The sequence below is a fragment of the Amblyraja radiata genome, chromosome 5, assembly GCF_010909765.2.
Source record: "Amblyraja radiata isolate CabotCenter1 chromosome 5, sAmbRad1.1.pri, whole genome shotgun sequence".
In the NCBI taxonomy this organism is placed as follows: domain Eukaryota; kingdom Metazoa; phylum Chordata; class Chondrichthyes; order Rajiformes; family Rajidae; genus Amblyraja; species Amblyraja radiata.
Genome location: NC_045960.1, coordinates 106,483,222 through 106,499,100, shown reverse-complemented (window position 1 = coordinate 106,499,100; position 15,879 = coordinate 106,483,222). Strand labels below are relative to the sequence as shown.

The window sequence follows — 15,879 nt, the reverse complement described above, 5'->3', positions numbered from 1 at the left end:
TCAAGTAAGCAGGACTATGTATAAACACTGCTGTAATTTCTACATGGTGAAACCAAAATGTATAAAAATTACCTTTATTAAAATCTGACGACGTGCACTTTAACCACATGTGATTGTTTTCAATTACAAATCTCAAATTGTGGAGTACAGGCAAATAAATAAATGATGGGTCTTTGTCCCAAACATTATGGAGGGGACTAAGTGTATGGATCTCTTTGCTCTGTTCATTGAGGCAGCAAGCGGGCATGACAAATGCATGGACATTTGATGTTCTTCTCCAGTCTTCACACAGTTATCGGCTTCAATCCAGGGTAGGAGCATCCAAAATGTGTAGGAAGGAACTGCAGATGCTGGTTTGAACCGAAGATAGACACAAAGCTGGAGTAACTCAGCGGTTCAGGCAGCATCTCTGGAGAAAAGGGAATGGGTGATGTTTCTGGTCGAGACCCTTCAGACACAGTCAGGGGAAAAGGAAGCGAGAGATATAACGATGTAGAGAGATGTAGAACAAATCGCAACAGAGAATTTTACTTTTTAACTAATGATGGCAAGTCGCTAACAGTTAGAGAACAAAATCCTTTGCAGATTCATTGGCTGGCTGTTAATGGACGCACTGAGCTTCTTCACGACCTAGTGCAGCACGTCACTAATGTGGATGTCGAAGATGCGATGGGGCAGACTGCTTTACACGTGGCCTGTCAGAATGGGCACAAGACGGTGAGTGTACATGCCTTGGTAGTGATTTGATGTCAATGAATTGTACCTGTCAGCCACAAGTGCATTCTCTTTATGGGGGGGGGGGGGGGGGGGGGGGGTTGCGGGGTGTGCCTCATGCAGCTGACCTTGAAGGCACTGGAGGCCATACCCCAGTCCCTCTCCAACCAGTCCACTCCCTCCATCTGTCACTACCAGCAGCACCCTCACCTCTCTGGTCTTTGGGGCATCCAAGCTTCCATTACACGTGGCCATTGGGTCTTTGTTCTCGTCAGCCGCCGGGCCCGTCCTTGTTCCATGTTCTCGGTGGTCGTTGTTCGTCCTGTCCTCGTTGCCGGTAATCACTCCGCACCAACACGGCTCCACGCTGCTGGCTGGGCCCACTCTGCCACTGCTGCGCAGCGCTTGCCATGAGTATCCCGACTACGCTGGCCTGGAGCTTCGTCAGTGTAGAATGTACCATTCATCTTCCTTTCCTTGCAGATTCCAAAATCAGCAGCCTTTTGTTCTCCATTTATCACCTCCCAACCTACATTGCTACCTCAACCCTCCCTCCCCCAACTGACTCATCACACATGTACCTACCTACCTATCATTTGCTAGCTCTTGTCCCACTTCTCTCTCTCCTTTCTTGAAAAGTGGGATAACATTAGCTACCCTCCTGTCCCACAGGAAGTGATCCAGAATCTATAGAACATTGGAAAATGAACACCAATACGTCCACTATCTCTAGAGCCTCCTCCGTGAGTACTCTAGGATGCAGACCATCAGGCCTTGGGGATTTATCAGCCTTCAGTCCCATCAGTCTACCCAACACCATTTCCTGACTAATATGAATTTCCTTCAGTTGCACCATCACCCTAAGTCCTCAGTCCCTTAGTACATCTGGGAGATTGTTTGTGTCTTCCTTAGTGAAGACAGAACCAAAGTACCTCTTCAACTCTTTTGCCATTTCCTTGTTCCCCTTAGTAAATTCACCTGTTTCTGTCTTCAAGGGATCTACATTTGTCTTAACTAATTTTTTTCTTCTTCACATACCTAAAGAAACTTTTACTATCCTCCTTTATATTCTTGTCTAGCCTACCTTCGTACTTCATATTTTCTCCCCGTATTGCCTTTCTAGTTACCTTCTCTTGATCTTTAAAAGTTTCTCAATCCTCTGGCTTCCTGCTCATCTTTGCTATGTTATACGTCTTCTCTTTTATGCAGTATACAGTAACTGGTAATTTACCATCAAATTGGCTTGAATATGTTATAATATGAATTTCTGTTACCCTGTGGAAACCATTTCTGTGCATTCCATTCTGCTTGTGTTATTTTTACCCTTGTATTATAGTTTTGTGTTCATGATAAATGTGAAATTTAGCTTGTCAATCCACATGATGTACATTCCTCTGTTCTATGTCACTTTACTCTGCTGCAATGTATGTTGTGGTTTGGGTCTTGGCTCCTATAATAAGTACTGTTCTAACTAGAATGTGCATGATGGTAGTTCTGGTTGCCCACGTTTAGGAAGGATGTCATAAAATTAGGAAGAGTGCAGAAGAAATTCACCAAGATGTTAGTGGAACTGCAGGCTTGAGTTATAGGGAAAGGTTGGATAGGCTTGGACTTTATTCTTTTGAGTGTAGGGGGCCGACCTTATTGAGGTGCACACAATCACGAAGGATATGGATAAATAAACACCTAATCTATTACCCAGGGAAGAAAATTCTAAAACTAGAGGACATAGGGTTAAGTGAGAGGGGAGCAATTTAAGAAAGACCTTTGAAGTGTAGTCTATATCTGGAACAATTTGCTGTTTGCCATAGAGAAGTATTCTTACCTTTTGAATCATTAATGTTCTAAACTTCAAACATGTCAAAGTTGTTCTTTTTTATGTGCAAAAACTAAATTGCAGTGTCCTGATGCCTTGGCTAGCCTTTAAAAACATTTTTTTTTCTGCTACCTTTCTAATTTGTGGAATTTATTGCACACAACTTCACTTATGTGACAACAGGTAATGTCAGTTTTGAGATGACCTTTGATTTTGTTATAAAGTAGTTCAATATCGTCTTTTTTTCTTCCACAGACAGTACTTTGTCTTCTGGACAGTGGTGCAGATATTAACAGGCCCAATGTTTCTGGAGCTACTCCTTTGTACTTTGCTTGCAGGTACCATTGAATTTTATTTTTAAGAATTACATTGAAGTTGGACTTGAATTCTGCAGTTGTTTCCTTTTGCTTTGGGTTGCATTGCACTAATAGAAAATGACATAATTTTAAACATCAGCAGCTAAACTGATGCTTTGAACGAAGCAAACTGTTATAATAGCATTAGACAATTTACAATGTCATTTAGAACGGAGACGAGAAAACACTTTTTCTCACAGAGTGGTGAGTCTGTGGAATTCTCTGCCTCAGAGGGCGGTGGAGTCAGGTTCTCTGGATGCTTTCAAGAGCTAGATAGGGCTCTTAAAAATAGCAGTCGGGATATGGGGAGAAGGCAGGAACGGGGTACTGATTGGGGATGAACAGCCATGATCACATTGAATGGCGGTGCTGGTTCGAAGGGCCGAATGGCCTACTCCTGCACTATTATCTATTGTCTATTGACTTTGAAACTGTCAACAAACCAAAGACATATTTGATGTTAGACACCAAATGCCGGAGTATCTTAGCGGGTCAGGCAGCATTTCTGGAAAAAAGGAATAGGTGACGTTTTGGGTCGAGACCCTTGTGCAGACTGAGAGTCAGGGGAGAGGGAAGCTTGGGGTGTGAAAAGGTACAAAGATCAAATTAATTTGATGTATTTTCTTCAATGACAATGCAATATATTCTTAACTGGCAATCAGACATAAATAGGCCACGTGGCCCGCACTTCAATTATACTTTTCCCCTGTGCGGCTTGAAGCTCTGATCTCAACCGCAAGTTCCACACAATCGTGTGTAGTCATCTGTGTCATAATAGATTTCTATTTGTAAAACTTTTCTTTTCAGAAGAGGTAATAGAAGAAAGCTATTATCTTTTATCCAAATTAGATCTGATGGGACGGAATTTCTGTAAAGAGTGCATTTTACCTCCATGCAGTTTGTAGAACAAGCAGCTATAATCTACAGCTTTTGTTGCTGCTATCAAGTCTTAATGAAAATTGCTCAAATATTGAAGCAGTTGCACCGTAACGATGACTGCCTCTTTCTCAAGTGTTTCTCCCCCTCAGCCTGAGGTCACAATGGCTGAATAAGTTAAGAATCATGGGCGTCATCATGTTGTAGATTTGCTGCCTTACAGTGGCAGAGACCCAGGTTCGATCCTGACGACGGGTGCTGTCTGTATGTGGTTTGTACATTCTATCTGTGACCTGCATGGGATTTCCCCGGGATTTCTGTTTTTTCCCCACACTCCAAAGACGTACAGGTTTATAGGTTAATTGGCTTTAGTAAAATTGTAAATCGACCCTAGTGTGTGCTGGATAGTGTTAGTGTATGGGGATTGCTGGTCGGTGTGGGCTGAAGGGCCTGTTTTCGCGCTGTATCACTACACTAAACTAATCAAATGCATAATATTGTGCCTCATGGTAAGCAATTTGTGGCTTGACAGGGAAGATGCAAGGAATTTCTCCTGGCTGCGGTGTCATGATCTCAAAATAAAGTAATTAGTCATTCAGGACTAAGATTAAAACTTTTTGCATTAAGGTAGTGAACCTTTCAAATTCTCTGCGTAGAAAGACTATTGGGCTATATGTCTAAGAGTATTTAAGATTGAGTGATAAATATTTGGATATGTAAGGAATATGTGACTCTTACAGGAAAGTTGTAGGTAAAAGATTGGCCATTGGATTCTGAGCAAGCACAAGGGGCTGATGGTGTGGAAAGTAGATTCTCTACCAATGCTCTACTGGGAAAGCTAGAGAAGTATAACTTGTGTGGTATTAAGCCACTACAACATGATGTATTTATCTTGAAAGTAGCTGTAGAATGTAATTTTTGTGGGTAGCAATTGGGATGTTTAAATTTTTAAACGCTATATAAGTGCAATTTATTTATAATGGACATTTGTAATAAACGTTCACAAGTTGTTTATAATAAATGTAGAAGGCAGGAAAATGGGGTTGAGAGGGAAAGAATGGTGAATCTGTGGAATTAATTGCCACAGAACGCTGTGGAGGCCAAGTCAATGGATATTTTTAAGGCAGAGATAGTTAGTGAAGTGTGTGCATGTGTGGGGCCTTTTCAGAGTGTGCGCATGTGCAGGGTCTCGGGCCGGCGAGGCCTGCGGAATCAGCCATGTTTTTCCAGACGTTTTGAAGTTATGTATTACAGAAATTAATTGCTTAACGCTTAAGTAAATTATGAGTGGCGTAAAAGTTTCATTTGCCTCACAACAATTTAAGCAACTTAATCTCAGAAGTTAAGCAGTGGCATCGAGATGGAGAAACTATTGAAACCACAACACTTGGACCTGGATCCCAACTCACCTACTGCTGCAAAGGAATGGAAGCACTGGCTTCGTACACTAAATAACTTATTTGATGAGTGTGGCGACAATGCACCAGACAAATTCAGGACATTAATAAGCTCTGTCTCTTATGATGTATATGATTACATAGAGGAATGTACAACTTATGATTCTGCTATTGATGTACTAAGCAGACTCTTCGTTAAGACACCCAATGTAATATTTGCTCGACACCTCCTTTCTACTCGTAAACAAAAACCTGGTGAGTCACTTGATGAATTTTTACAAGAACTTCAAAGACTTAGTAAAGACTGCCTTCAAAGCAGTTACAGCTGATCAATATCGACAGGAACTTATTTGAGACTCTTTTATCAATGGTTTGGCATCGCCTTTAATACGACTGAGACTATTAGAAAACAAAACCTTGGATTTACAGCCAGCTTACAATCAAGCTTACTCATTAGACTTGGCTCAAAAAATTCAGCTTATGGCTCATCTAATGTGTATTCTGCTGCAACTGCTACAAAAGAATCTCACCCAAGTACTAAACTATCAAATTCCTTTGAAAGAATCAGAGAAGAAATACACTGCGTTTGAAGCAAATGGGAAATTATACCACTACTGCAGACTTCCTTTTGGTGCAACTAATGGTGTGGCTTTTTTTCAGAGAGATGGACAAACTTGTTGAACAGGAAAACCTTAAATATACTTTCCCTTTTGCCCCTGTCCCACTTAGGAGACCTGAACGGAAACCTCTGGAGACTTTGCGCCCACCCAAGGTTTCCGGGCGGTTCCCTAAGGTTTTTGTCAGTCTCCCTACCTGCTTCCACCACCTGCAACCTCCGGGAACCGCACGGAAACCTTGGGTGGGGCGCAAAATCTCCAGAGGTTTCCGTTCAGGTTTCCTAAGTGGGACAGGGGCATTATCTTGATAATATAACTATTGCAGGAAAAGACCAAGCTGAACATGACGAAAATGTGCAACTGTTTTTAGAAGTTGTACATTCTAAAAATCTAACATTAAATGAGGCTAAGTCAATAACATCAGTGTCATCAATTAATATACCTGGTTATTAGGTTGGAAATGATATAATCAAGCCCAATCCAGAAAGACTCTGCCCACTCCAAGAGATACCTGTTCCAGCTACATTAACCTCTATTCGAAGGGTTCTTGGTATGTTTGCATATTATGCTAAATGGATACCAAATTTTTCTGATAAAATTCGACCTTTGATTAGAGCAAAATCTTTCCCCCTTGACTCTACAGCAATTGGTGCCTTTACTTCTTTAAAGAAACAATTAGAATCTGCGACATTACACGCCATCTATGAGGATCTCCCCTTTGTTGTTGAATGTGATGCCTCTGATTTAGCAGCACCAGCAACATTAAATCAAGGAGGACGACCAGTGGCTTTCATGTCTCGTACTCTCCAAGGTAGTGAATCGCAATACCCACTCATCGAAAAGGAAGCTACAGCAATTATTGAAGCAGTGAGAAATTTTCTTGCTCGCCAGCACTTCACAGATCAGCGTTCAGTAGCTTTTATGCTGGATAATCGGAAACGAATGAAGATTAAAAACAGTGAGATTCATGAATGGAGGATTGAAGAAGGAAGATTGATCAAAGCTACTCAACCTATGGAACGTTTGAGTATTGACTTCAAAGGGCCTTTACCCTCCTCCTCTCGAAATGTTTATATACTTACCATAGTTGATGAATATTCGAGGTTTCCATTTGCCTTTCCTTGTCCAAATATGTCAGCTGTTACGGTTATCAAATGTTTAGATCAACTGTTTTCATTCTGTGGATTTCCAAGTTACATACATTCTGATAGGGGCACCTCATTCATGTCAAAAGATTTAAAAGACTACCTTTCTAATAGAGGAATTGCAACAAGTAAAACAACACCACATCATCCTATTGGAAATGGTCAGGTTGAGAAGTATAACGGAATCATTTGGAAAGCAGCGAAACTGGCTTTAAAGTCAATTGACATACCATATCAGCAGTGGGAATGTGTTCTACCCGATGCATTACAATCCATCAGATCTCTACTGTCAACTGCTACCAATACTACTCCACATGAGCAGTTCTTTAACTTCAAACGGCGTTCTTCTAGTGGTACTTCTCTGCCATCATGGTTGACTAGCCCTGGGCCTGTGTTGCTTCATCGTTATATCCGATCAAATAAGAATGAGCCTTTTGTTGATGAAGTTGAACTGACTGATGTCAACCCTTCTTATGCAACTATCAAATATCAGGATGGACGTCGGTCAACTGTCTCACTTCGTGACCTTGCACCATGTGCGTCTTCTCCATCAGCTCCATCACTCCTTGATAATATTAATCGAGAACTTCCTTCAACACTCCCATCATCCCCTATGGAAACGTCTATAAGTAATTCTAAAATTGGAAATGTAAATAACAATATGAGTGAAGTTGATGACCAAGCAATATATGTACCACCAGCTATTGAAACACCATTATCTCCTGATGCTCCAGTGCTGTGACGGTCATCAAGACATACTAAACATCCTGACCGTCTCAACTTATAAATAGGAGGGGAGAATGAAGTGTGCGCATCTGCAGGGTCTCGGGCCGGCGCGGCCTGCGGAATCAGCGATATTTTCCAGACGCTTTGAAGACGTATTACAGAAATGAGTTGCTTAAAGCTTAAATAAAGTTTAAGTAAATTATGAGTAGCGAAAAAGTTTAATTTGCCTCACAACAGATAGATTCTTGATTAGTCGATGTCAGGGGTTATGGGGAGAAAGCAGGCGATTGGGGTTGCGAGGGAAAGATGGATCAACCATGATTGAATGGCAGAGTTGGCTTGTTGGGCTGAATGACCTAATTTTGTTCCTATCATTTATGAATTTATGAAGCTAGATTAGCCATGATTGAATGGCAGAATGGACGATGGGCTGAATGGCCTAATTCTGCTGCTGTGACTTATGGACATGTCTGGGAGTAAGTTTGGGTTTTATTTTTGTCACACGTACCAAGGTACAGTGAAAAAAGCTCTAAAGCTTCTGCTCCTTTGACTTCTGCACTTATGAATGCGCACTCTTTTCCTATAGGGACGCAGCGTAGTTTTGTGAGAATTTGGGAGCAACTTGGCAGGAAGGAGACTTTAGTCGTTGTCAAGTAAGTGAAAGAATGTTCCTGGGCATGAAGCTACTTAGCTTCATGTCATGTGGCACCAGTCAGTAAACTGATTTATGCAACCAAAATCAGCCTACTTATTACTGCATTGCCTTGCATGGTTAATTGGAGATAAGAGGATAACAGGTGCCAGTGTGAAGTAAGCCCCATTATGCCACGTAAGTGAATTTGAATAGTTGGCTAGATACGACAGATCTATTTGCCTTCAGGTTTGAGATGCTAGAAGGCAGGAACACCCAGCGGTTGTTAATCCAGGTGCAGTCCTCTCCTATCTCTCTGATGATGCAGCAGTTCATGATTGAGAAAATGGCCCAGATACAGTGAGGCTTGTTGTAACTTGGCCTCTGATTATACCACATATAAATCAGGGAATGATCCCTAAATGTGGGATCAGCAGGAGAACAACGCTTCAAATCAAAAACTTTTGAGATTTAAGTAATGTAATTTGTGTTGGAAGGTTTCAGATATTCTCTTGCCAAATCTTTGATGCCCTTTACTTAGGGCAGTTAATACCTACAAAATTCTGGGACATAGGAAGCAAGTTTTTAGACATCAGTTGTCTTTGCATTTTTATTTTTTGCCTTTTAGATTGCTTCCTTTTTGCTATGTTTTGCTTCTCTTTTAAATAGTGAAAGTTGATGCAATTGATTCCAAAGTTGTATTCAATTTTCATTGAAATTTTTGTTTGTTCCCAGCACACTCCTTCCCCCCCCCCCCCCCCCCCCACACACTTTTGTCAGCTAATCTGTCTTGTTTTTAAATTGTTTTACGTATAGGATCTGTGATCTATTACTGTGTTAGAAATTAGTGTAAGTTATGCCACAATGCTGGAGTAACTCAGTGGGTCAGGTAGCATCCTGCTGCATTGATACTGCCTGACTCGCTGAGTTACTCCAGCATTTTGTCTGTCTTCGGTATAACCACAATCTGCAGTTCCTTGTTGTGTACGTGCAGAAATCTATTTGATCCAAAATCACAGCTGCAAGGAAAAGTAGAACATTATGAAGGACACAGGGTGCTGGAGTAACTCAGCAGGTCAAGCAGCATCTCAGGGGAACATGGATAGGTGACGTTGCTGGTCAGGACCCTCCAACAGACCCCAAGATGGTTGATGTCGTGCCGGCAGTTGGAAATAAAAAGCTCCAGCACTTTGGGTCCTTTTGTGTATTACCTAGCATCCGCCATTCTTTGTTTCTAGGTATATTTTATGAATATCGCTTGTATATTTCTCTTGTGAACGGACACGTTTTTTGGCAGGTGAAAATATCACAAACAGAAGTAAGAGGCTCATTACTCGCTGTTGCGTAATCCATTGTCCCACTGTTCCTTCTCATCCTGTATTGCAGTTCCTGATTTTCTTTAGTTTCCCCCCCCCCTTCACTTACTCCTCCCTCCCATTATTTACATGCAATGGTTCAATCGTTTATTGTCACATGTACTAGATACAGTGAAATACATTCTTTTGCATTCTGCACCAGGCGTCCCTTCCTCATGGTTTTACCTCTGTTCTCCACCCTGCACCTTTTCACTCCATTCTTGCCTTCCCTTCCCTCTCACTTATTGCCTACGAAGTCCTTCCCACATCCTCTCTTGCCCTTCAACTCTAAGAGGAACCAATGTGTCCCATCATTGATCCAAATTCCCCCTCAACTGGTGTTCCTCCATCTATCTACATGTGAACTTTCCATGCAGCAGTGTGTGGTCTCCATTTGTCATTGATTTCCTTACCTGTGGATCTTGTGCTGTACAGCTGGTAGCTCACATTAAAATAAATCACACATAGGCAAGCTTCCACTCCACTTGAAGTTCAGTAGCTGGCACAATATGATTCCATGAACAGAGCACTGCTTACAAAGTGAAATTACTCATCCACTTTGACATCGACATTGCTGGCCTGTAGATAACCAGCTCAAAGAACAAGTTGGTGTGTGTATTTTGTGGACAGACAAAGTGAAAGGGAAACACATTCCGCTTAGGTTGAGCTTTGGCATCAGATGGGTCTTCCTGTGTGACTACAATACCAAGATTGGAAAAGACACAATCCTCTAGCGAAGAAATAAGAGTGAAAGCAAACGCCAACACAGCTACCCGCTGACAAAATGCTTGGAGCAAAGTATTTTTTAAATTGACATCCTTTTCACAAGGAGTTGCACTGACGATCTCATGGCAAAGTCCCTGATAAAACCACGTACCAGATATATAAAGTCATCATCTAAGCAAGGGACTTATATCCCATGTTTTGATGGGTAATGATTACTGTTCTGTTGGGTTCATCGACCTGGGCCCAGAACAATAGTTGAAACCGAAATAACTTGCGTATAATAGGCGGATGGATTTCAGTTTCCTGCTTTTTGTCCCTCCTTCCCTTGCTTTAAATGATGGTTGTGGTTATTCAATTTACGGCATATTTCCAGAATGTAAGGAATTTTGGGAGATCACAACCAGTGTGTCTAACCAACAACTCTCACCAACGTCTACATATGCGCCGTACAAAGCATTTTTATCGGATCTAGTCACATTCCCAGTATTGTCACGTTGCCTGATATCACAATGTAATTTCTTGACATAGGCTGGTACAGAAAAAGCTGAGTTGGTTTAAGATGTCTTGCAAAGTTAATGGTTACAACTTCTGAAGTTGATTCATTTATCTGTCAATTTATTACAGTCATGGCCAAAGAGATACAGCTCAGATCTTGATTTCAAGAGGTGCCAAATACTTACCTGACAAAAATGGTGTTACTCCACTGGATCTCTGTGTACAGGTATAACTGCCCGTTGCTCTTTCTGCTATGGTGACATAAGAAATGTTTAGTTTCGAGATACAGTGTGGTAACAGGCCCTTCGGCCTACCGGGTCCTCACCGACCAGCAATCCCCGCACACTAAAACTATGGACAATAGTAGGGACTATTGTCCATATAATAGTGGATAATTTACACACTGAGGACAATTTACATTTATATCAAGTCAATTAACCTACATACCAGGTCTTTGGAGTGTGGGAGGAAACCAAAGATCCCTGAGAAAACCCACATAGGTGATGGGGAGAACGTACAAACTCCGTACAGACAAGCACCCGTAGTCAGGTTTGAACCCGGGTCTCTGGCACTGTAAGGCAGCAACTCTATCACTGCGTCACCGTGCCGCCCCTTGGTCTTTTATTTTCCATACATTGGAGGAACAAAAACTAGACTCAAGACATACAAGAGTATATTCAGCATATATTCTAATGGCTAAATAACAAAGTGACTTTGAATTTAAACTAATCTGCAGATGGACAAGATTGATCATAAACATATAAAATAGCTGCAGTGGTACGATGATCGCACCTTTGAGCTTACCATGGCGGTCAGGTTGATCATGGCTGATCATTTATTGCAATGCATTTTGCGACTTTTTCCCCTATGTTTTGTAAAAAGACCCATTAATTCCTACCATTTTCTGTGAACCATTTTTTAATCACGCCATGACATTATTCCCAATGCCATAGCTTTAATTATTTTACACACAAATGTTTTATCATACTTTTTGAAAATCTAAATAGACTACAAACATGGGTTTTTGCTACCAGTTAGAATCTTAAATCCTTGGCAGGATTTTTAAATGTGACTTTTTAGAAACATAGAAAATAAGTGCAGGAGGAGGCCATTCGGCCCTTCAAGCCAGCACCGCCATTCATTGTGATCATGGCTGATCGTCCCAAATCAATAACCCGTGCTTGCCTTCTCCCCATATCCCTTGATTCCACTAGTCCTTAGAGCTCTATCTAACTCTCTCTTAAATCCATCCAGCGATTTGGCCTCCACTGCCCTCTGTGGCAAGGAATTACACAAATTCACAACTCTCTGGGTGAAGAAGTTTTTTCTCACCTCAGTCTTAAATGGCTTCCCTCTTATCCTAAGACTGTGGCCCCTGGTTCTGGACTCGCCCAACATTGGGAACATTTTTCCTGCTTCTAGCTTGTCTAGTCCTTGTATAATTTTATATGTTTCTATAAGATATCCCCTCGTCCTTCTAAATTCCAGTGAATACAAGCCTAGTCTTTTCAATCTTTCCTCGTATGACAGTTCTGCCATCCCAGGGATCAATCTCTGGAATTTCTTTCCAGAAATTCACAAATTTTGTCTAATCCTGTGGATATTTTGTCTTGTTATCTTATTTTTTATAATAACGCCTGGTATTTTTCCCCATTACTGCCGTCTGGCTAATCGGTTAGTGGATTTCCTTTTTCTCTCAATCCGTTTTTAAATGGTGGTTACATTTGCCTAGCTGCAGAAACGACCTCATAATGTATGGCTTCTGGAAAGTATCTATTTGAAGAAGGTGAAGCATTTTATGTTTAGGTAACAGATTAGTCAAAAATAATGTTTTCATGCTTTCACCTCTATAGGGCGGGTATGGGGAAACATGTGACATTTTAATCCAGCACCATCCCAGGCTCTTTCAAACACTTATCCAGATGACACAGAATGAAGATATCAAGGAAAGCATGGTAATAATTCTATTTTACCAAAATCATGAGACTGGTTGATAGTTTTAAATGTACTTTTTTTTCAGTTTGCAGGAGAGACAGAAACATGTAAAAAGAGAACTAATTGTGGTCATATTGTTCCAACCTTCACCATCTCATATTACAATGTGCGCTCAATTCAGTTTGAAAATTCTGATCCTTTGGGTGAGATCTTTTTAAAAACCAGGCCATTTTATTCAAATACCAGTGTTTCATTCAAGTACCTTTAGAGCTAGCAATTATCTCGTTAGATGCTGAAAAAGCATTTGACCAGGTAGAATGGCCATATTTATTTTCGGTGATGGAAAAATTTCAACTAGGAGAGAAGTACTGTACATGGGTTAAATTGTTATATTCTAATCCAACAGCTAGAATATTAACAAACAAAATGTTATCAACTAAATTTAATCTCTCTAGAGGCTGTAGACAAGGATGCTCACTATCCCCACTATTATTTGCTCTTGCAATCGAACCCCTAGCAGAAAGCGTTAGAAACCATCCAGGAATATTTGGATACAATACTAGAGACACAAGGAATAAAATCTCCTTATATGCAGATGATATACTAATATATATTACAAAATTAGAAACTAGTATTCCAAACCTATTAAATCTAATAACTCAATTTGGCCAGTTTTCGGGATATAGAATTAATTGGAATGAAAGCGAAATCATGCCAATAACAAAATTCAATTTACATACAATACAACAATCCCCTTTTAAAATAGTTAAAGATAAATTTAAATACTTAGGAATCTATGTAACTAAGACGTATACCTCTTTATTTAAACTAAATTTCCCACCCTTACTGAATAAACTACATAAGAATATTCAATACTGGAAAACACTCCCCATTTCTATGCTTGGGAGAATTAATGCTATAAAAAAGATTTTTTTACCGCAACTGCTGTACCTACTTCAATTAATTCCGATATATATCCCAAAAACTTTTTTCAAAAAAGTCGATTCCATTGTTACAAGTTTTGTCTGGGATTATAAGAATCATAGAATAAGTTAAAAACATTTATGTAAATCAAAGATAAATGGAGGTTTGGCTTTGCCAAATTTCTTATTTTATTTTTGGGCAGTCCATATTAAAAACATGAATTTCTGGCTGGAAGAAATGGATCAACAACCAGATTGGCTAATGATGGAAAAGGAAGACTGTCTACCTTTTGAATTTGGACCGATCATATTTGCCCCCACAAAACTGCACAAAAAAACCTATAAAGAAAACCCCATAATACATAGTGGAATACGAATTTGGAAACAAATAAAAAAAGATTTAAAATTGAATAATATTCCACTCTGCCTTCCCATTGTAAATAATCCTTTATTCAAATCATCCTTTATGGACAAAGGTTTCACACAATGGAAAAATTATGGAATCAAAAATATAGGACATCTTTATGGGAAAGGTACTTTTCTTTCATTTCAAGAGTTACAACAGAATTATGGACTGCACTCAAATAATTTCTTCAGATATCTACAAATTAGAGATTATGTTAAATCTAATACACAAGTCTACAGGAATAGGGAATCAGAAATTCTTGATGAATGTCTGAACAAGCATCCTAATACTGAAAAACTAATAGCTTATATTTATAACACCCTACTAAACAACGAGGTACCACCGACCGAACCATATAGATACAAATGGGAAAATGAAATAGGTCACCCTATCACGAAAGATATGTGGGACGAAAGTTTACAACAAATACATCAATGTTCATTAAATGCCAGACATACTTTAATACAATTCAAGGTCTTACATAGACTACACTACTCTAAAATAAAACTAAATAGAATCTTCCCACAAATCTCTCCTATTTGTGATAAATGTCTACATCTAGAGGCTAATTTAACACATACGTTTGCAAACTGTATAAAACTTAAACATTTCTGGACTGATATTTTTGAAATAACTTCAGAAGTTATTAATACAAAACTGGACCCAGACACAAAATTAATAATACTTGGAATATCAGAACAAAGCTTAACACTCACAACAAACCAAATAAATTTCCTCAACTACAGTATAATAACCGGGAAAAAATTAATATTAAAATTTTAGAAAGGCCCTACAACTCCCACAATTAAAATGTGGATTACGGAAATGTCGGAGACCCTATACTTAGAAAGAATTAGACTTGTCTTAGTGGACAAACAAGATCTTTTCCATAAAATTTGGGCTCCATTCATTAACTATCTGAAGGGATAGATTGGCACAGCACGAGGACCCAACTGAAACTTGAACTCAGGAACAGATGAAAAGCTATACTTTATAACCTACGAACCTATCTCCATTGACGTATTACAGGTAACCCATTCCACCCCCCTTGTTTTTCTGTTGTGTGTTTTTTTTTCTTTCTTTTTTATTTGTAACTTTCTACCCTCTCTTTTTCCCTCTTTCTATAAAAAATAAAAACACTAGAAGCAGAAGTAATTGATAATGGAAAATTTTAATAATGTATGACTGATGTATATGAAAAGTTTTTTTACTATAATATGTAACTACATTTTATAATATGTCTACTTCTAATAAATAAATAAAAAAATTAAAAAAAGAAAGGAGATGAGGTGGAATTTCTTTAGTCAGAGGGTGGTGAATCTGGAATTAATTGCCATAGACGTTGGTGGAGGCCGTCAATGGATGTTTTTAAGGCGGAGATTGACAGATTCTTGATTAGTACGGGTGTGAGGGGCTATGGGGAGATGGCAGGAGAATGGGGTTGAGAGGGAAAGATAGATCAACCATGACTAAATGGGCCGAATGGCCTAATTCTGCGCCTAGAGCTTATGGACATGGACAAATACATTTGTATTGGTGATATTTCTCCATAATACCTACGATCTCAGTATGTCTGTAAACTAGAGTGTAACATTTTGTACAGTATTCCAGGTATGGCCTCGTCAGTACACGGTTTGAATGAATACTTTGTTGTCACATGTGACAAATCACAGTGAAATTATTTGCTTGCACACCCAAAGTATGCAAATAGTCACCACATAAAGGACTCTGACAAAGTTACAAAGTATCCACGCTGACCCA

The 15,879-nt window shown here is 39.7% G+C and overlaps 1 protein-coding gene across 3 annotated transcripts in view; it reads left to right on the top strand.

Moving 5' to 3' along the window:
• Positions 1-15,879, top strand: part of hace1 (HECT domain and ankyrin repeat containing E3 ubiquitin protein ligase 1) — a 66,079-nt gene that overhangs the window by 11,595 nt on the left and 38,605 nt on the right. For all 3 annotated transcript variants that reach the window (XM_033021919.1, XM_033021918.1, XM_033021920.1), the window contains 4 exons: positions 586-717; positions 2,786-2,868; positions 10,984-11,080; positions 12,708-12,809. In XM_033021919.1, the coding sequence (XP_032877810.1) occupies positions 586-717; positions 2,786-2,868; positions 10,984-11,080; positions 12,708-12,809 (414 nt within the window). The remainder of the gene's footprint in view (positions 1-585; positions 718-2,785; positions 2,869-10,983; positions 11,081-12,707; positions 12,810-15,879) is intronic.